This window comes from Sorghum bicolor, chromosome 9, assembly GCF_000003195.3.
Source record: "Sorghum bicolor cultivar BTx623 chromosome 9, Sorghum_bicolor_NCBIv3, whole genome shotgun sequence".
Taxonomy (NCBI): Eukaryota; Viridiplantae; Streptophyta; class Magnoliopsida; order Poales; family Poaceae; genus Sorghum; species Sorghum bicolor.
In genome coordinates this window covers 50,914,603-50,937,062 of record NC_012878.2, presented here as the reverse complement: position 1 = coordinate 50,937,062, position 22,460 = coordinate 50,914,603, and the positions used below count along the sequence as shown (strand labels likewise).

The window sequence follows — 22,460 nt, the reverse complement described above, 5'->3', positions numbered from 1 at the left end:
CATCAGACAAGCCCAATCCTCCATGCCGTGCGAAAAGTCCATACCGTGCAGGGTGCACGGTTGCGGGTAGCGTCAGCCGGCACCCGGCAGCGACGGACCTAGCCGGCGGCCGCTAGGCGCCGGGATTGGGGCGAGGCTCGCCAAACTCTACGCTGGCGCCGACGTGGCCCTGCCACTTTGGGCACCGAAAGTTCCCTGCGACGGCGACGGCGACGGCTAGGCCGGAACCCGGTGGAGCCTTTCGGTTTCGGGCGCTTTCTCTGCCGTCCCCCGGAATCATCACCAGGCCGGACCGCGGGGCCCAGATACATACAGAGACAAGTCCTGCACGTCTCAACCGGCGGGGACGCTCCGACGTGTCGATCGAGAACAACACGTGCCGATTCGCAGTACAAGCGGCGTGGGAGCCAAAGGTACGGGACCAGTCCCGCGCGGCCCGTCAGGCCGTCGTCACGCTCGCAGCACCGGCCGGTTTCTACGGGCGGTGCAGTGGACGCACTAGTCTCTTCGAAGACGGCGGCGGCGTGTGGTATAAACCCGGGGCCGCCCGTCACGCCGCCCCGTCCGTGCGTTTCCTTTTGTTTCTTGCTTTGCTTCTTTTCGAGTGCTTGCCGTCCGTCACTGCTCGCCGATCGAGTTTTCTCCGGATTCCAGCAGAGAGGCCCCGAACGAAGCGATCATCGCCGCACCTCTCTTCGAGCAGGTGATAATCCCTCTTGCTCTTCTGTTCCATCTCAAATTCTCTGCGGAATCGTACTAGTTTTTATCCCCCCCGACAGATCGCCTCGCTCACCAGTCGCCAGGCTTCCGATTGGTGGTGTCTGGTAACTTTTTTTTGTGGTTTCTGCGTCTGGCGCTGCTGATTCCCCGTGGTTTCGGTTGGTTTGTGGCGATTTCTTTCAAGGGCAAAGGAATTCCCTGGGATAGTAAGGCGTGCTGTAGGCTATGGTAGGATTATGCTACGGCGATGGCGCCGTGCCGCCGTCAGTACTGAAACACTACTAGTATAGGTCACCCGCTGTCAGTGGCGTTGGTGAGTTTTTTTTTTTTGTTTTTGTTTTTTTTTGGGTAAAACAGCGAGCTACGAATTAACTGGTTGCTGAAATACGTGTCTCGTATCTCTTCGTATGGTTACTCCGCGCCAAACAAAGAAATTAGGATTGACTTTCAGATTGTAGAGGCTGCTGCTATATATGGAGCTCTTCGGTTCCCTGTTGGTCTCTAGTTGCCTGGGCAGGGCAGGGGTAGTAGTAGTAGTAGTAATTTTTATTTTTATTTGAAATGCCCGTCAAGAGTTCTGCCAAGCATATATTGATAGAGCAGGGATAATACTAATTTTATTGCCGTAGTGCACAGCAGCAGCAGCAAGGCCAGATTGTGTAGAGACAGTTCTTGCTGTTTTGGCAAATACCCCCAGAAGTTAGTTCCTGTGACCAGTGGTGATATATGATTTACTTTAGATAACTCAGCTCATCGTGGAGCATAATTTGTCTGACACAGATCTACATTTATACGCGAATACTGCGTATAGAAGTATCTTAGGCTGTTGTACTCCCGTAGTAGCTGTGTAGAAGTCACAAGTAAAGGAAAGACAATTACAGAAACAGAAGGCTTTTCCTTGAACCATGAGCAGAAAGTGTGTTTTGATTCCCCTGACCAGGCTTGATGACTATTAACTAGTACTCAATTACTGCAGTTTTCTCTGAATGTGTACTGAACGCTTTCTCTGAATGTGTACTGAACGCTGAACATTGATCTCTCTGTTACAGAATAGTTGAGAATGGCTGACGAGGATATTCAGCCTATCGTATGCGACAATGGCACTGGAATGGTCAAGGTTGTTATCTCGCTCAAAAGTCTCTTCAATAAAGCAATTATATTCCTGTGGACCTAATTGTTGTCCAACTTCTTAATATTTACAGGCCGGTTTTGCTGGTGATGATGCACCAAGAGCTGTCTTCCCCAGCATTGTGGGAAGACCGCGCCATACCGGTGTCATGGTTGGCATGGGCCAAAAGGATGCCTATGTAGGTGATGAGGCTCAGGCCAAGAGAGGCATCCTGACACTGAAGTACCCAATTGAGCATGGCATTGTCAACAACTGGGATGACATGGAGAAAATCTGGCATCACACCTTCTACAACGAGCTCCGTGTTGCGCCTGAAGATCACCCTGTACTGCTGACCGAGGCTCCTCTCAACCCCAAGGCCAACAGAGAGAAAATGACACAGATTATGTTTGAAACCTTTGAATGCCCAGCAATGTATGTTGCTATCCAGGCTGTTCTTTCCTTGTATGCTAGTGGGCGAACAACTGGTAAGATAATTGTCGCCTCAGAAATAGTAATATGCACTACAAAAATCATACGGTAAATCCTGACACAACCTCTTTCTCAAATGTCTCTGTGTGTAGGTATTGTGATGGACTCCGGTGATGGTGTGAGCCACACAGTTCCAATATACGAAGGATACACACTTCCTCATGCTATTCTCCGTTTGGATCTTGCGGGGCGTGACCTCACCGACCACCTAATGAAGATCCTCACAGAGAGAGGGTACTCCCTCACTACGAGCGCTGAGCGAGAAATTGTCAGGGACATAAAGGAGAAGCTCGCCTATGTTGCCCTTGATTATGAACAGGAGCTGGAAACAGCCAGGAGCAGCTCCTCTGTTGAGAAGAGCTACGAGATGCCTGATGGTCAGGTCATCACCATTGGGTCAGAAAGGTTCAGGTGCCCCGAGGTGCTGTTCCAGCCATCTCTTGTTGGTATGGAATCGCCTGGCGTACATGAAGCCACATACAACTCCATCATGAAGTGTGATGTTGATATCAGGAAGGATTTGTATGGTAATGTTGTCCTCAGTGGAGGATCTACCATGTTCCCTGGGATTGCTGATCGAATGAGCAAGGAGATCACGTCCCTGGCTCCTAGCAGCATGAAGATTAAAGTGATTGCACCACCTGAAAGGAAATACAGTGTCTGGATTGGTGGCTCTATTTTGGCTTCTCTCAGCACTTTTCAGCAGGTAGGCTTCTCTTTATTACTTTATTCCTATAAGTAGTAGGCTTTTATCATTCAATTATTCATGAGAACTTACAGCATCCTTGACCATGTCGTTTTTTTAGTTAAAGTTCAATTATATACCAACTTAACTTAGGTTAAACTGGCAGGGTATGCACTCTTCTTTTCCCAAAAATGCAATTGGAACACAAATAAACTCATGTTGTCGAGCATAGACGATCAACTTCTCTTCATACAGACATAGATTTCAATGTGATAGTAACATATTTTTGAGGAAATGAAAAGATTTTAAGTTCTTTTTCTTCACAAGATATAAGCTGGATGTGGAAATGGAATTACTAGGGTGATAGCACTGAACATTTTCCATGCATTGCCATTCCTTCCACTTGTTTTATTTTAATTCCATTTCAACTCTTTGACATGGGCAACTGTGTTGGGCTGTTGGCAGATGTGGATCTCGAAGGCAGAGTATGATGAAACCGGTCCAGGCATTGTCCACATGAAGTGCTTCTAAGTTTTTCTCAGACAGTTTTCTAAAAAAAGGGCGTTTCTGGGGAAGTTCGAGATGGTTCGTAAGGTGTTACTGGCTCCTGTGAACCAATACATGATACTGCCATGATAAGGGTTATAATTAGTCAAGCAGAGTAAGAAGAAATAACAGTAGCAGTGACTCCGATTCCTGAAGATGAGTCATATTTGTCTTGTGCTCCTGCTGTATGAAATGGATCGCATGTGTATATTCGTCGCCGCGCCGCACTGGTGTAACCTGTTGCCTCAGAGTTTGCTTTTAGCTGGTTCTGTTTTAAAAATAAGTACTGTTTTTTGGTTGGCTGCAAGCCATTCTGAACTTCAGTTTACCAATTGTTTTTATGTTGTGGTTGAATATTTTAATTTTTTATTTAATGTTTGGTTCTTTTTTTATATATATTTGCAAAAATGATACAAGTGGTCAAGTTTTCATATAGTATGGGCTCTATTTCCTAGAGCTCTACCTCTAGGAACGAATTTTGTGGAGGTTTTCTTTTGGCTAGTTAGGCAAAGTCCCCATATCTTGCAGGCTAAATCAAGAAGAAGCTCTGTCAAACAGTTTTTTTTACTGAAAAGTGATTAAAGAGTAGTTTCTCCTAGATCACTTCAGAGTTTATCCTAGAGAATCATGGGAATCAAATTCAGTTAGAGGATCATTTCTTACAAAGAATCAACTTTCGTAGAGAATCTAAAGCAGAAAGAGCTTTGACAAACTTACCCTTAGAGCAATTCCAACATTCTCGCGTGAGTTTCTTCGCGCCGTCGTTTTGCGGTGACTTCATCTGGACGTCCCGCGACATAGAGACGCTTGTATTGATCATGAGAGCTTGTGTGGTCATACACAATATAATTGTTAAAGATGAAAGAGATGTGGACCTTAATGAGCGATTCGACTTTGATGGTGAAAATGTGCAACCTTCTCATGGTATTTCTACTCGCACACTAGCTGAATTTATTGAAGCTCATAAAAAGATCCGAGACAAAGAAATACATTTTCAATTGAAAGAAGACCTAATCAAGCACTTATGGAATCATCATCCTGATTTATACCCTATAGAACCAGCATCATAATTCATACTATACAAAGTACTTTTATTTATTGGTTATTGTTTTCATTCAAGTGTACTGAATAATTTTATTAAAGATATGTACTGAACAATTTTCTTACAAGGCCTTGTTTAGTTGGCAATTTTTGTTGGTTTTGGGTATTATAATATTTTCGTTTGTATTTGGTAATTATTATCCAATTATAGACTAATTAGGCTCAAAAGATTCGTCGTAAATTACAGATAAACTGTAGAATTAGTTATTTTTTACTTATATTTAATGCTCCATGCATGTACTGCAAGTTTCGATGTGATAAAGAATCTTAAAAAAAATTAAAATTTTAGGGTGAACTAAACAACACCTTTTTTTTTGAGATTACACAGTACAACGCAGACACCCAACACGCACGCACACTCACCCCTATGAACACACGTACGCAAACCCTACCCCTATGAGCACCTTCGAAGGACTGAGCCGGCAAATCTTGAAGTTCACGAAGTCACCACAGGCGCCTCGCTGTCGACGGACACGTCGTCTACCACTTAATGTATAGTGCCGAAAAAATCTGAAATAAATCCAGAATAAAGTGCAGCACCCAGGATTTGAACCCTGGGTGGGAGCCCCCAACCAATGGCCTTTGCCATTGCGCCGTGAACCCTTGGCAAAACTAAACAACACCTAAGTGTACTGATAAGAGGCCACCAGCACAGGCCATCGATCAGCACGAAATCGCTTTTACTCGCATAGTTGACGTGCAGTATGTTGTCACCACCAGATTTTGTCGGAGGCATAGGCCACCACCAGCATGTTGTCGACGTTTTGTTTCTGCCAGCAGCGAAAATCATCGAAGAAGCATTAGGTTGTCAGCTTTTGTTTTTGCGGAAAAATGGTAGCGGGCATGAGAAAATCACGCGCGAGGGAAACCACGACACCGGAGGGAATGCGAAGCCTATCCACGCGCGCGTAAATGCAAAGAAAATAGGAGAATTTGTCAAGTTGATATAAATATCAAGCATAATTGCTAAACTGTTGTATAGGAGATTTTGAGAATGTTAACCAAAAACAAGAAATGTCAAACCTATTTACAAAAGTGTTGGAGTTGCTCTTACGACTGGTTACATAGCTCCACGAAATATTGTTTGATCTGTAAGCATGTTATTTGCTTTTGCATGATCAATTTTGTTTATATATGAGATTAATAAAAATATTTAAATCACTTTAATTTAGTCTTGGCTACAAATCCAGCATAGATCCCAGATCTAAAGCTTTGCCAAACAGGCTCATAATACTTTTATATCGTGACTGCATGCTATAAGTCGTAAGAGTATATGTTATGAGTTTAGATCACATATTCCAAATCAATTAAGACTTTTACTCTAATATAACTAGACGATACCATGCACCTTGCTGCAGAATATTGTAGCGTCATATAAAAATAGAAATTAAGGAAGGAGCATATGTAGAGAGAGAAAATGCCCCCATAGTTGAATAATTTTGGCTTCATCGTGACTTGAAATCATAAATAGACAATCATCCATCTCCAATGACTGAGAAGCTTGGCAAAACACCCATATCAATCAGACGGCATTTCTTAATAAAGAAATGTACTTCCTCTATATAGGATTTAGATGTCATTTTGGTTAAGATTTGAGTCAAACATTAAGAATATAAATCATCAGTAACTTTTAAATTATTTAGTTTGCAAATGTAAAAATTATATGAATAACCTTGTCTTGAAAAACACTTTCGTAAAATTATGCATATATCATTTTTTTTCTAAATATTTTATAAAAATAAGAAGTCAAAAAAGTATTTTGGAGACCGTGTCGCTGTCTTAAATGACATCTAAATCTTATATGGAGATATAGTACATAGAGATCGAGAAGAGGAAAACACTCAAACACTCTATAGATAGCAATCCATTATGATGCAAATACAAACAATTCTTTCCAGAAAAGTGGTGTACGAAAGGAGTAGCAAATAATACACGACTACATGGAGAACACACGTTGGAGAAGTGGATATCTGTAGGAAAACCATCCACCTGAAGGTAGGGAACCATAGAATAAGAGGGAAAATGCTACTGAATTTTAAAGGCAATATGTAGAAATCAAATAAATTATTAACTTGGTTAATGTAATTGGGCCCTGCACCGGGCATGTTGATGTAACAGATTGCATTTATCCCTGTAGGACTTTGTTTGAATCCGAATATTTGATGTGAATCCTGAAGGAGCCTTGTACCATTGACGGACATTAAACCTTTTTAGGTAGAGATAGTCAAGAAAGTAGATATACGAAATACCACACATTTTTCTTTAAATGTTTATCAGTAATGAACTAGTTATTTCTTACAAATTTAACACAGCTTATACAAAACTGTCACTGAAGCTATTTTTATCGAACATTTTCAAAAGATAGTTTGAGCTCCTGAAAAACTGCACCATAGAAAAAAAAAATTGGACTTCCAAACTGGCCCCTATCCATGGAAGGTCGACCCACGTCCGGCGGCCCAAGTCGGACGCCTTCCTTCGCGCTACCACAGCCAATCACAACGAAGGAAACCCCCACCCACGGATCGCCCCCCACGATCCGCGTGCCTCCCGCCAAACGCAATCTGAACCATCCATCTGCCACAGATCCAACGCTCCAAACCGCCCCGCTCCTCCCGAAAACGAACCCCACCGCCGCCGAAAACACGAAAAATTCCCACTCTCCCGCGCCCAACTGCCGCTTTCACTCCTACATAAACACCTCCCCCCTCTCCTCCCTCTTCTCACTCCAATTCCTCCTCAATTCCCCAATCCCTCTGCAGCCTCGCGCCTTCCGCTCCGCTTCCTCGCAGCAAACCCTAGCCTGCGTTCCCGATGGCCCGCACGAAGCAGACGGCGAGGAAGTCCACCGGCGGCAAGGCGCCCCGCAAGCAGCTGGCGACCAAGGCGGCGCGCAAGTCGGCCCCGGCGACCGGCGGCGTGAAGAAGCCCCACCGCTTCCGCCCCGGCACCGTCGCGCTCCGCGAGATCCGCAAGTACCAGAAGAGCACGGAGCTGCTGATCCGCAAGCTCCCCTTCCAGCGGCTCGTGCGGGAGATCGCGCAGGACTTCAAGACCGACCTCCGCTTCCAGAGCTCCGCCGTCGCCGCGCTGCAGGAGGCCGCCGAGGCCTACCTCGTCGGGCTCTTCGAGGACACCAACCTCTGCGCCATCCACGCCAAGCGCGTCACCATCATGCCCAAGGACATCCAGCTTGCGCGCCGCATCCGTGGCGAGAGGGCCTAGAAGTTCGTGGTCCGTCGTCATTCAGTAGTGCCTGCCTGATGTAGAGATGTGCTTTGTACTAGCCTGTGTTAATGTTGTGGTGGCCTGGTGAAGTAGTGGTTTCCTTGTTTGTGATGGCCTGATGAGGCGTCTGATGTTACTATCTCATTTTCATCAGCAATGGAAAAGTTGGTTATCTTAAATTGTTCTCTCTTTCCGTGTGTTTGGGCCTTTTGTGCATGTGGATTTATTTTCAGTGAATGGTCTAGGACTCTTGGTCAGTTATGTTTTCTCATATTGCTTTTGTAACTGCTCATTATTTACAGGTTGAATTGTGTGTTGCTGGTATGTGTTATTTTTTCCCACCTTGGGGTGTTCATTTCAAGTTACTGTTATACTGTATCGGTCATTCCTGTGTTGTCATCAGAGGACAGAGGTAGACCTTTCTTTAGCCATAAGGATGTCCTATCTGATGATGTATATGGTCAGAGGCACTGTATTTTCTCATTTGTTCAGAACTTTGAATTTTGGAGAGGTTTGTGTGAGCTCTTCAATACCTCTTTATGTTTGTGCCAAAGCCTTTGATTTCAATTAACTACTCTGAGTATTCCCTAATTTAACTGTTCTGAGTATTTCTGTTTCAGGCAGCCTATGTGAAATTGTTTCATATTTTCAGGCCAAGTGATTAATTGATTCTGTCAGGTTAAATCCATCTCAAATCGAAGCCACTGCTGGCTTGAACAATCCTTGGTCGACAGTTCCTTCTGCTGCTGATCTGTTTGAGTAATTGTGAGGAACGCTCTAGGGCTCTGACTGTTTGATACTGCAATTGCTTGCTGGAAATTATTCATACAATTTGTATTAGTTTCCTCTATGACGTGATTTCTTTCTAAATTTATATTTGGATAGCTAAATATCAAGGGTGAGATGCTAGCTGAGGCACTTGAACGTTGAATGGACAGTAATGCTAGCTGAGGCACTTGAACATTGCTCAAGTATTTCCCTTGCAGTGGCACCATAGCATTTATGTCCTATGCAGCAATATATGTGGGAGTACTCCATTTACCCTTCAATCATAATCTGAAGCTTTCATTCTTTGTCCATATATCAAATTCCATCAAATGCACATAACCATAACAAAGTGGCTACATTTGCTTCGCTTATATGCCAAAGAATTTATTTTACAATGAAATGCACAAGCATTCATCCTCTAAAATATTACATATACTGATATACATGTAAAATCCATATGGTTACAAGCATGCCCATAGCAGTTTCCTTGAATGTCATTTTCAATGGAAAAGTTGATTATATTATTAACCTGTTCTCTTTCAGCGTGTTTGGCCCTTTGCGTGTGGATGAATGGTCTTGTTTATGCCCTTGGTTAACTACTATCTGATACTGCATTTGCAAGCGCACAGTCATTACAGGTTGAATTGTGTGTTGTTGTTGTTTTTTTTTCTTTTTTTTTTTTTTCTGTTTGGGGGTGTTCGTTTCAAATTACATGTATCAGTGTCATGAGTCGTTAAATCAGAGGTGCTTGTCCTTGATATCGTAACTGTTAAGATTATAAACTTTCAACCATAAATGTCCATAATGTCCTATTTTCCTGAAATTCGAAGCATGTAAGATGGATGCTCCTATAAGAAAAAAAAGTAGAACAAAGTGGCTATTTTCTTGAAATTTGTAAATGGAAATAATGAGTAGAATGTGGTTTAGAGAGTTTCTGGTCAATCTGCTCTCTCAGTGAAGGCGGAGCTAATATAAACCCAAAATCCAATCTTGAATGCACACATATGAGCACAAGCATCTTTCAGAGGCAGTGGACTCTAGCTAGAATGGTTATTGTGCAGAATTTAGTGTTGGCACAGTACATCCTAGTATTTTCCATGACATTTATGATGATTTAATTAATTTTGTTGCATTTTTTTGAGATATTGTTCCTGATTGAGATATAGCAGTACCCTTTCAACTCAATCTCAGTATTGCTCACAAACAAAATCTCAGTAATGGACGTAATGGCTCACATCTCTAGTTATTTTTCCTCCCCTGAAAGAGCTTTTAGGTCTTCAGAGTTCAGAGTACTAAAATGACCTTTTGCTTGCCCCCACATTGATGTATTTGCCACTTTCCCCTCTGCAGAAGTAACCATTTTGATTGTGAAATTATAAGAGATGTGCTTTGTAGTAGCCTGTGTTATGTCGTGGTGGCATGATGAGGTAGCGGTTTCCTTGTTTGCGATGTAGCTGTGGTGTTCTACGATCTCATTTTCATCAGCAATGGAAAAGTTGGTTATGGTTACATTACCTGTTCTCTTTCAGCGAGTTTGACCCTTTCTGCGTGTGGATGTATGGTCTTGTTTATCCCTTTGGTTAACTACGGTATGTGATATTGCATTTGTAAGTGCAGCCATTACATGTTTTTTTCTTTTTTGAGGAAAGCAGTCATTACATGTTGAATTGTGCGTTGCTGTATGGAGTGTTCATTTCAAGTTACTCTATCAATGTCATGTTAAATCAGAGGTGCTGGTCTTTGAACTCAACTGAGACTGATATTCTAAAGTCTGAACAAGATTTGAGGCCCATTTGGTAGAGCTGAAGTTTCAGCTAAACAGTTTTTAAAGTTGCGCCCAGACAGTGACCAGCTAGAGCAAGTCAACACAACAGTGACACGTACGACGGCACAGGCAGTGTTACCTCGTGGTTCAGCCGCGGCCAAGTCTTGATTCGACAGCCACGTATGCAAGCAATCAACAGCACCGTACGTCGCCCCGCTCTCCAGTGCAGTCGTCATGGCGCTCGGCGGCGCCACACCGGAACGCCAAGAGCCGCCACGCCGCTACAGCGGCCGCATCACGGCATTTGTCGTCCTCTCGTGCGTCGCCGCCGGCATGGGCGGCGTCATCTTCGGCTACGACATCGGAGTTTCTGGTAAAATCGCTTGTCACAGTTACAAATTATCGAATCGATCCGTCGACGAGGGGGAAAGTATCTACCACCACTGTTTTCACAGGCGGCGTGTCGTCGATGGACGCTTTCCTGGAGCGGTTCTTCCCGGAGGTGTACAGGCGGATGAAGGGCGGCGGCGGCGAGCGAGTCAGCAACTACTGCCGCTTCGACAGCCAGCTGCTCACCGCCTTCACCTCCTCGCTCTACGTCGCCGGCCTCGTCTCCACGTTCTTCGCCTCGTCGGTCACCGCCCGGTGCGGCCGCCGCCCTTCCATGATCGTGGCCGGCGTCGTCATTATCGCCGGCGCCGCGATCGGCGGATCGGCCGTGCACATTTCCATGTTGATCCTCAGCCGCGTCCTGCTCGGCGTGGGTCTCGGCTTTGGCAATCAGGTCTCAGCAAGCCTCCTACGTGTCTGGATGTTATCGCCATATACACACGTGTTTTTAGAAGAAGACAATCTAATCATTCGAGCGAAGCTTCAGTTCAGGCGGTTCCTCTCTACCTGTCGGAGATGGCGCCGCCGTCGCGTCGAGGTGCGTTCAGCAACGGGTTCCAGCTCTGCGTCGGTCTCGGGTCCCTGGCCGCGCAGCTGGTCAACTTTGGCGCGGACAAATTTCAATTTTCACACGCTTTTGAAAATTTTTTTAAAACTAGGCCGTTTGGCTCCGCCACCATGCATGGCGGGGCAAAAACATTGCACCCCGCCACGCATGGTGGCGGGGTTGTCCCTGCCACGTCAGCGCTGCATGGGCCTGTGTGCTGACGTGTGGTGACGTGGACCCCGCCGTGGATTATGGCGGGGTAGGGATACCCCGCCGTGGATCATGGCGGGGTATGCACGCGTCCTACTTAGTCGGCCGAACGGCCGTCTCTTCTCATTTCTCTCCCTCTCTCACCCCGAGTGTCTCTCTTTCTCTCCCTCTCTCACACCCGAGCTCCGCTCTTCTTCGGTGCCCCTCCGCGTCGTCCTTCACCCCCATTGCCCCGCCTCGGCGCCCCTCTCCGCTGCGTGTTCCCCGCCTCGTCGTTCTTCACGGTTGTTTTTCCGGCCACCCCTCGTTTGGAGAAGGTAAATTTCTTACAACCTTTACGTTTTCATAGTTTAGATAAGTTCATTTGTTTATTTTTAATATGTTTAGTAAATCTCTTGTTACGTTACTTTGTTTAGTTATGTGATTTGTGTTGAATTATTTTCGCGTTTTTAGATGGAGGACTCGTATCGTGAGTCTATTTGGCGAAAAAAGGGTCGTCCTAGAGAGTTGTACCCCGATGTGTCTTGCAAGGATGCCCCCGTGCCTCCCGAGGAACCTATTCCTAACTGTGATTGTGGACATCCGGCACACGTGAGCCAGTCGAGACATCCGGATACTGCGGCACGTTGCTTCTATACTTGTTATAGTTATAGCGTAAGTCACTGTGCCCTTTGTTTTTCTTATTGGTTTTTTATCTTTTTATTCCCAATGAGACAATTGAAACTCTTTTGTAGCTCTACTTCCGGTGCTTTTTCTTCCAATGGATCGACGGGCCGGACAAGTTTGACCCAAGAATTCTGCTTTTCTACCACGGCGTTGATCATTGCAAACGTGAGTTGTTTACTCGCTGGGTTCCGCCCCCCCTAACCCTCCTCCTATGACCGAGGAAGAGAAGGCCGTCGCCTCTGCACGGCGGCTCGAGGATCCTCCAAAGTGTCATTGCAGAGAACAAGCCGTGATAAATCCACGGAATGAACTAGAGTTCATTTGTCCTCTGCGGCGTGAAGTAAGTTTTGAGTCAATCTTAAAATTTCAGTTGGTTTATGTGTGTTCTAATGTGCTCTTTTTGTAGGATCGTGGTTTTCGAAAGTGCCATTTCGCGAAGTGGATCTATGGTCCAAAGAGCCATTGGCCAGAGCCTGAGAAGTATGAGGAGGTTCCATAGTGGAAGAAGAAGCGGAGGTCTATTGCGCCTCCCGTGATGTGCAAATGTGGTGTTGAAGCTAGCTACAGCCTAGTTTCTTCAGGTCTTGGGATTGGCCACTTCTGTGGCCACATGATCGACTATGATGAGGTTTGCTAGGACTGTGCACATTTAGTACTACTATAGTCATATATTTGTTTTTGTACGCTAACTTTGTATTCACATATTTCCCGTAACAGAGCACTCAGAAATGCAAATGGGAATCATCTGATGATGTGTTTAAGTTCAAAGATGAGTATAAGGCAAGAGTAGCAGTTCGCAAGACGAGAGGTTATCCTGCAAACTACGTCACTGATTTTGTGAAGGACCATAAGAAGAAAATGCTTGCATTCGCGCAGGAGTTGCATGTTCGTAACCCTGCGAGTATTGCATGGAAGAAGTGGTCCGAGGAGAGGGAAAAGTAGATAGAGGAGTACCGTGCAAGGAAGGCTGAAGAGGATGCAAGGAAGGCTGCGGAGGAGGCTGAGAGAGGTGAGATGCAATGCTTGAACGATACTATTGCCTCATTATGTGCTAGTGAGTCATTTAATTTTTGAAAGTGAAACTGTTTGTTTCTCTGAAAAGAATATGTTATTACTTCTTTAAATTTGTACTTACAGAGATTGGATGCACCGGGAACTGGCAAGCAGATGTGGGCCGTGCTAAGTATGCAGAGAATATGATATTAGGGCGGGACGCTGCAGTTGGTGGCACCGCTAGCCGTCCGATTGTGGTCGAAGAGGAGGCCGAGGCGGAGGAAGACGACGACACCGGAAGGATAGGCGACCTCATTCGTCTTGCCGAGGAATTGGGGTACCCTCAGGACGAGCATGACTATGAAATGGGAAGGATAGGCGACCTACTTCGTCTTGCAGAGGAGGGTGAGGCGTCAGGACCGATGCCTGTCGGTGCCTTAGAGGAGGGTGAGGTTGCATACCACAACCAGAAGACATCGGTCTACGACTCATGGTGGCCAACAGACATGACCGAGGAAGAGGGGCAGTTATACTCTCAGGCGGCAGAAGAGGCGGAAGCAGCTTACTACGAGAGACAGGCTAGTGAGGCCAAGACAGCGGAGGCGAGCATGGGTAAGGAGGCTGTAGTGGACCATTGGGAGTCTGAGGACGAGTTGCTTACGTAGTGGTGCACACAGTTTGATTGATGTGGTAAAGTATGTGAGTTGCTTAGGGATGAGACTTTTGTACATTGAAACTTGTCATGTAATAATTTGTATTCCGACGTATTTCAATTTGATCGCTCCTCGCCAAAGTCCACAGCTGTCAGAATGTTTAACTAACATAACAATTTAAAAAGATTTTCTAATATGTTTAACTAATATAACATTTAAAAGTTTTGTTTCTTGCATGTTTACTAGCTATTTTTTTGTGTAATATTTAAAAAGAAATAGAGGAAGTCACTTTGACTAGTGCCATGAAAGGTACATGGGGTTCTGGCCATTTTCTGGCTACCCCGCCATGGCTGGGGGCGGGTTAGGAGTACCCCGCCATGGGGCATGGCGGGGTACCCCTAACCCGCCCCCAGCCATGGCGGGGTAGCCAGAAAATGGCCAGAACCTTTGCTGCACTGTCTTTGTTTGGTTTTTGTTAACAGATTGTCCTGGTTCGCAGCTGGTTTGGCAAGACTGAGATTTTTACGTAAATACCAAAGATACTTTAGAACGAACAACTTAAATAATTCTCACTAAGGCTTAAAAAAGGTACATCAAATATCTAGAAATATGTCACAGTTACCAACGTGCTGGAAATAACAATATGTCACAGGTACTACATGACATGTCCCAACTGCTAAACATGTCTAATCTAATCATCGCCAGGGGTGTAGCGGTTTCGCGGCTTCCGTCGCCTCCTAGGATTGGTAGGCACCACATTGCTTGTCCACCCCACGTCCGTGCGGTCTCGCCGCTGCCTCTCTCGCTGCCGCCTATGGACACGGTCCATCTCCTGTGTGGACGAAGTACCCTGCAAACAAGTACCCTAATGAGCAATTTTAAATTTTGAATCATGCAAATATAGAAAAGTAAAAGCACAGTATAGGCACCTGGTGCTCGACGTGTCTGTACTCCTCCTGTGTGTACTCCACCCCCTGTGTGTACTCCTCCGGTGTGTACTCCACCCCCTGTGTACCAATAGGAGCACCGCCTAGCTGTGAGGTACCCATCTCCTCGTGACCGGTGAACTCCCACTGTAACTCGTCGTCGTCGTCGTCGTCGTCGCCACTAGTCGTGGAGTACTGAAGGGCCGCGTCCTCATCGTCCACGTCCGCTGGACCCTTTCCTGTGTACTACGGAGTACGTACAGAGGAGGAAGCGACCCTAGCCGAAGTAGCTCTAGTGGACATCGAGGCCGTCTGGCTCCTAGACAACATGGGGTGCAACGGAGGCTCATGTCGTGTCTGCACAGCTCAGCTTAGCCGCTAACTTCTTGCAGCCCTTTTTGATATTCTGCAGGATAAAATGAGAACATGCATTATTCAGTTATAATTGCTTTGTAATAATGAATTATTTTATCGAAAGTACCTTGACAAAGCTGCGAAGAGGGTTGCTCTTGTCGTCTCTACTCCGGAACAGTTGCCTACTAGCTTCCTCGGAGTAGTTAGACAACTGTTGTGACTACAACATCACACACAACATTAACTCGATCATTTGGACAACTGTTGTGCCATAAACATCAAATAATACATGAAAGTCCAAGGTACTTACCACATATCTATTTAAGGGGGCCCTAAGAACCTGTTTGTCAACCCTTTGCGCCTCGTCGAACGCATCGGCGATGTGATCCTCACCACCCTCATCTGCAGGGGTGTTGGTGTACGGGACCATGATATGAGTCCTCGTACTCCGGTGCAGCCACTGTAGGTACTCCATCCATCTGGCCGGGTCGTGCGGTGGTAGTGAGTTGACGAGGGGAACCTGCCTGTGATACCAAGTCTGCAAATGTGCATCGTGCCTGACCGCCCAATCCTTTTGCGTGGACCGAAACCTACGATCAATCCTGCAAAAATATATTACATTAGCAACGAGCCAGTTAATGGAAACAAACAAAGTGCCATCATACCTATGCAACTCAGCATTTGTGGAATATAGCGGTGGAATCCCCTGCAGCCTCCCGAACTGTCTGTAAACCCTGCAAGGGTAGTGCATCTCGACCACGTGGAAGAAGATGAGTGGGCCATCGTAAAGCCAATCGCTATCCTCCTCCTCGCAGCGTGGACTAAGGTACCCCTCTAGCTCCCACCGACACCACGGTGACCATGTGACCTGCAAAATTTGTAAACTTATTTTTAGTATTTCAAAATAAAACGCATTAATAGTGCATTTAGTACTAAAAGTGAATTGAACTTACGTAGTTGTGTGTCAACATGTCTAGCTCGTCAGTGTACTGCCTGTACCTCCTGTCTGCTTCGCCCCTGACTACCTTAGCATCTGTCCAGAGAAAAAGGGCGGTGGGTCCAACATCTTCATGCACCCATACCTGCAATTAACACAAACATAATGTCACAAATGCCTTAAGTGTTATGAACAAATCGAAATAGCAAATGCACTTACAGGCAAACCCGGAGGTTTAGTGGGCCTTCCAACTGGAAAACACTCCCAAATCCAAACCTGAAGTAGATATGAGCAGCCACCTAGGTTTCCATTCGAAGACTGGCGACGACAGGCCTAGCAAAGGTGACGGTGTGTCTATGCAAGCACCGCGGTACCCCAACTGTAGCCGGCAATGTTCTCCAGTGGCTGCATAAGGATCCTCAGGAAAATCCAGCTGATGCTGTCTCCTGAGGAATCAGGGAACAAGAAACCCCCCAAGAAGTGCCACAACCACACCTTTGCATACATCTCCACCTCATGATCTGGAGCATCAGGCGGTGGTCCTGCACCAAAGTTCTACGTAATCCAAGATGTCGAGACTCCTGAGGTTTTCCTGCAATTACCAGTAAACCAATATTGTATAAATATATATGTATCTAAAACGGTTGTATTAGTAATTTCAATGGGACTCAAATATAAACTTACTTGGTGCCTTTAACTTCAGCATCTGATGGCCGCCTGCCACAAAACTCCTGTACCAAGTCTAGCCAAGTAGACTCATCGACGACCCCAGTCACCGGATGACCAGTCAAACTCAAACACAATATCATCTTCACATCCTGCAATGTGATAGTCATTTCTCCACAAGGTGTGTGGAAGGTGTGCGTCTCTGGTCTCCACCTGCATCGTTATAATGTTGTGTATATCAATTATTTGAGGGCACATATTTAACAAACAAATTAAAGTAATGTAAAATGTTATGTTACCTATCAACAAAAGCAGTAAGAACTGCAGGGTCTAGAGTGAGAAGTCCACTGTTGTAGACCCGGACGATCTCAAGAAAGCCTGCACGACGAATGTACGGCGCGTATCGCTCGTTCCAGCTGTGTACGTGGTGCGTGCGACCACGAAGCACACACAACGGCCTCTGTTGGTCCGACAAGGCCTTGGCCCGGTGGTCCTTGTCGTAGTCCGCCTCAATGAGGCTAAAGCGGGGATGAGGTGCCCGCGCCGCCATCGTAGCCCGCCTGTTTCAAAAATGAAAGAAACAACATTAGTACAATTAATAACATTAATAATAAGACAAAGCAAGTAAATTTGACGACAAATAACATAAATGCATGTTTACTAAGAATTTTGATAAGCACAAAGATTAATAAACAACCTCTTGTCTACCCCTCCTATGAAATCTAGCATTATGACCAGGTTTCTTGCAAATGCTGCATAGGTTCTGCGCACGTTCTTCGTTGAAGTCACCGCCACCATACATGTCATCGCCATAACCTTTCATATTGTCCATATCGCCTTTCAGTCGCTTCTTCTTCCTCCTTCCCTTCCCTACCTTTCTTAGGTCCGGATAAGACACGTAGTCCTCACCATAATATGGAGGCCACTGCGACTCGTCAAGGTACGGCTCGAAGCTCTTCTCCCAAACATTTAGGGTGTTGGCACGGAGATACAAGGGTAACATGTATGGTTCAACTGTATGGTCAAAACCTCTAAGCCGACAAGACGTAATCATGTGTGAGCAAGGGGCATGCATGATCTGAGGTACGTTGGAACTGCATTCTACTTTTTGAAGATCCACACGGTACGTTCGCCCACCAAATCGTTCGCCGCCAAGGTTTGTGCCCCCTCTAGCTCGTACGCTAAAAACAAGTCTATCTCGTCCATAGGCTTCGCCAACCTGTTGCTTGGACAACTCCTCAGCCTCCTGCAAATATTCGTGTGCAGCCTTCCCCCATCTTCCAAGCTCCTCTTCATTCCTCAGGGCTAGGCCATACCGCGTAACAAAATATTCATTGCACTTCCTAAAAGAGAACTCAACAATACCGAACACTGGTAGAGATCGAACACCTTTGAACACACGATTGAAAGACTCAGAGGAGTTTGTTGTCATTATGCCATACCGAAACCCACCCTCATCATATGCTAATGCCCACTTCGCTTTATTTTCCATCTGCTGATCTAACCATGCCTTGCCCGCTCGGTTCATCATCTTCTGTAGTTCCGCCATTGTCTCCTTAAACTCGTGTTCCGTACGTTTATTACAAAGTTCCTTTAACTTGTCTGCCACCTCCTTCTTCCGTTGACGGCGCCAGAAATTAGCGGCAAAATGCCTCATGCACCAACGGTGCACTAGGGGTGGGTGCCCATCAATGTGTTCACCGGCAGCATTAAGAATTCCAATGTGACGGTCCGATATCAAACAAATGGTGCGAGAAGGACCAAGGACGTGAAGACGGAGCAGACGCATGAACCATGACCACGAATCATTGTTCTCCCCCTCTGCCAAAGCAAAAGCTAGTGGCACAATTTGATTCTCAGGGTCTACAGCAGCAGCCATCATCAATGTACCTCTGTATTTGCCGGTGAGGAATGTGCCATCAACTAGAACAACTGGCCGGCAATACTGAAATGCATGCTTACACTGATCAAAATACCAGAACACACGGTACAGAATATGCCTCAACGGGTTCTGAAGATAAAACCCTCCTGTGTATATGAACCATCTCATGCCAGGGTTGAAGTGTTGCATTGCACACAAAATGCGTGGAACCCTGTTATAAGCTTCCTCCCAACTACCCCACCGAATTGCCAGGGCAATTTGCTTTGCCCGCCATGCCTTTCCATATGTTACCTCATACCCAACAAAAGTGGCTATGGTCTCCTGCAAGAAAGACACCGATACGTCGTTGTCCGCATCTACAAGACCCAATATACGGCGAGCAAGGTACCGAGCCGTCAACTGGGGATGGTACCGTTTGCCCTTGTTAGTCTGGCATCTGTGCGGCTGGTCCACGGAAGTTACCTTCCACTTCCCATCACTCGACCGTTTCCGTGCATTCAACTTCCACGTGCATGGAAACCCTGCCTTGCATACTATTTGAAATTTTACCTCCTTGTCGGAATGCCGAACCGTGTACGGCCTATGATGATACACAGCATAGTCCTGAAGGAACAACTTCATCTCAGATTTCGTATTGAAAAGCATTCCCTTCCTGAGTATTAAATTTTCATGGTTGTACAATGATTCCTTACAAATCTGCAAACCCGTGTCACAAACCGCCATATGCGACATGCTGACATCCATATAATTTGGAACACCGGTAAAGGGCAAGCCAGCCTCCCTCAGCTGTGTAAGCTCTCCCGATGTATAAGAGGGTGGTGCAACGTAAGGTTGTGCCTCTCTAACCCGACCTCATCCTTCATATTCCTCTACATCACCTGGATACCCTGTGGCTAAATTGCCCTGAGTCTGCGTTGCATGAAGTACCTCAAGCGGAACTGAGGGCATGCCACGAACCGGTGCACACATGCCAGGTGAACCTACTTCCTCATTTTCTGATTCTTCAGAATCAGAGCAAACATCATCACCAATCATTTCATCCTCTGCCGCCTCATTCTCCTCATGTTCAAACTCGTCTACATCAAAATCATTTCTTATTTGACCAACTGGAGGAGATTGAACCCGCTCCTGCGTCCAATTACCATTCAAGTCCATACTCTCCATAGTTTGTTGGACCTGCACACCACAATCACCACCGTCGTCGAAGGACGCCTCCTCATTCTCAACAGTTTCCAACACCAACTCAGCCATACCCACATTCGAACCTTGGATGACCCTATTGTATCGGGACCACTCAGCTTGGTTGCACAAGTCCATCATCACATAGTGTGCCCTATTCTTTCCAACATCAAACCTACCTTTTAGTGTGAAACCATCGCCAAACATCAAACTCAAACGCTCACATAGATCACTGAAACTAGAGGGACCATCAAACCATTCCAAATCCTCAGACATATCCTCAAACTGACAATCCTCTCTCCTAACACTTCCTCCGTAAAAAACTCTTACACCGTAATCCATCTACAAAAATGCCCAGACATCCGATAATTAACTAACCGAGCAATACGGTAAAACAAATTACTACATAACTAAGTAACTAACTAAGTAATACTACTCGACTAACTAACTATATTATTAAATAATAACTAAAACTAATTAACTAATGAACTACTAAACAATTAAAAAAACTATATTATTAACTAATAACTTAAACTAATTAACTAGTAAACAATTAAAATAAACTATATTATTAAATAAGAACTAAAACTAATTAACTAATTACCTACTAAACAATTAAAAAAATTATATTATTAACTAATAACTTAAACTAATTAACTACTAAACAATTAAAAAACTATAGTACTAAATAAGAACTAAAACTAATTAACTAGTAAACAATTACAAAAATTATATTATTAACTAATAACTTAAACTAATTAACTACTAAACAATTAAAAAACTATAGCAAAATTAACTAACAAATAAAATTTAAACAAATTACTAACTAGCTAGCAAAATTAAACTATATAAAAAATTATATAACAATGTAACTAACAATTTTTTTAAAAAAATTACCTTAGGCGACGAACCGCGGTGGGCGGGGCGGCTGGGGCCGGGGGCCGGCCGGACCGGCGCGGCCGGGGCGCCACGGGCGGGGACGGGCCGGGGCCGAGGCGGCGCGGCCGGGGCCGGGGCCGGGGCGCGGTCGGGGCCGGGCGCGGACAGGGAGGCGCGGCCGGAGCTCGGCAAGGGCCGAGGCGGCGCGGCCGGGGGCGGTGCGCGACAGGGGCGGCGCGGCGTGTCGGGGTCGGGGGCGTGGCTGGAGTGGATAAGAAAAGAAGTGGGAGGGCCTTTTGTGCACGCGGGCATGCCCCGCCATGATCCACGGCGGGGTAGCCGTAACCCGCCACCGGTCATGGCGGGGTCCACGTCAGCCCCCTGGGCCATGCAGCGCCACGTGGCAGGGTCAACCCCGCCACCATGCATGGCGGGGTTCAGTGATTTTGCCCCGCCATGCATGGTGGCGGGGCCAAACGGCCTAGATTTGAAATTTTTTTGAAAAGCGGTCTAAATTTGAAATTTATTTTAAAAATAGGCTAAAAATAAAAAAAATTCTCGCTCGCTGTCGCGGCCGTCCCTGCCGTATTCCTCGCCGTCGGCGCGCTCTTCCTCCCCGAGACGCCCAACAGCCTCGTCCAACAAGGCAGAGACAGGGACCAAGTCCGAGACTTACTGAGGAAGATCCGGGGCGGCACGGACAGGGACAACAAATGGGTTGAGGACGAGGTGGACGACATGGTGGCGGTGGCGGCCAGGTCGTCGTCGTCGTCCAAGGTCACGGCGTGGCGAGGTCTCAAGATGATGGTCTCCCAACGGAGGTACCGGCCATAGCTGGTGATGGCCGTGATGATACCCTTCTTCCAGCAGGTGACGGGGATCAACGCCATCGCGTTCTACGCGCCGGAGTTGCTGCGCACGGTGGGCGTGGGCGAGAGCGCGGCGCTGCTGGCGGTGGTCGCCAAGCAGACCGTCGGGGTCGGCGCGACGCTGGCGTCGATGTTCGCCGTGGACCGGTTCGGCCGGCGGACGCTGTTCCTGGCGGGGGGCTTGCAGATGCTGGTGTCGCAGGTCCTGATCGGAGGCATCATGGCGTCCCAGCTCGGCGACGACGACGGCAACGGCGAAGTAAGCAAGGCGTGCGCCGTGGCGCTCATCGCCCTCATCGCCGTGTACCAGGCCGGGTTCGGGTGGTCGTGGGGCCCGCTGGGGTGGCTGGTGCCCAACGAGATCTTCCCGCTGGAGGTGAGGTCGGCCGGGCAGAGCATCGCGGTGGCGGTGAACTTTCTGCTGACGACGGCAGTGGCACAGTCGTTCCTGGCCGTGCTGTGCCATTTGAACGCCGGCATCTTCTTCTTCTTCGCGGCGTGGTTGGTGATCATGACCGTCTTCGTCTACCTCTTCCTGCCAGAGACCAAGGGCCTGCCAATCGAGCAGGTCGACAGGCTGTGGGCGCACCACTGGTTCTGGAACAAGTTCGTCGAGACAAATCATCAGAGAACAGAGGAACAATCGATCCTAGTAGAACGCAAAATACAGACAGCATAAAAACAGATACAGCTTGATAACTTGGGATCAACAATTACGAGCAAGAACACACAGTGGCTAACCTCAAACACAAGATCTCGCAAAGAGAAGCATGAAATTGGATGAACAAGGATGAACTGCGCTGGAACCGTCAGGGAGATAGCGCTCCCTTTCGCCCTACTCCAAAACACAGAGTTCACACACTTACAATTGGAATACCCAGCGCACACACGCTCTTCTA

At 46.5% G+C, this 22,460-nt stretch overlaps 3 protein-coding genes and 1 pseudogene across 3 annotated transcripts; all 4 read left to right on the top strand.

The window, feature by feature from the left end:
• LOC8058524 (actin-1) lies at positions 563 to 3,943 on the top strand. The gene is made up of 5 exons (XM_002441128.2): positions 563 to 703; positions 1,770 to 1,837; positions 1,923 to 2,316; positions 2,413 to 3,026; positions 3,471 to 3,943. Exons 2-5 carry the CDS (start codon positions 1,781 to 1,783, stop codon positions 3,534 to 3,536), a joined length of 1,131 nt encoding a protein of 376 aa, XP_002441173.1. The 5' UTR covers positions 563 to 703; positions 1,770 to 1,780; the 3' UTR covers positions 3,537 to 3,943.
• Positions 7,361 to 8,062, top strand: LOC8058523 (histone H3.2). Its single transcript, XM_002441127.2, has one exon. It carries the CDS (start codon positions 7,464 to 7,466, stop codon positions 7,872 to 7,874), a length of 411 nt encoding a protein of 136 aa, XP_002441172.1. The 5' UTR covers positions 7,361 to 7,463; the 3' UTR covers positions 7,875 to 8,062.
• On the top strand, positions 10,447 to 22,240 carry LOC8072497 (annotated as a pseudogene).
• LOC110430169 lies at positions 12,298 to 13,999 on the top strand. The gene is made up of 4 exons (XM_021447286.1): positions 12,298 to 12,563; positions 12,630 to 12,851; positions 12,941 to 13,277; positions 13,361 to 13,999. The coding sequence occupies exons 3-4, from the start codon at positions 13,238 to 13,240 to the stop codon at positions 13,879 to 13,881; spliced, it is 561 nt and encodes a 186-aa protein (XP_021302961.1). The 5' UTR covers positions 12,298 to 12,563; positions 12,630 to 12,851; positions 12,941 to 13,237; the 3' UTR covers positions 13,882 to 13,999.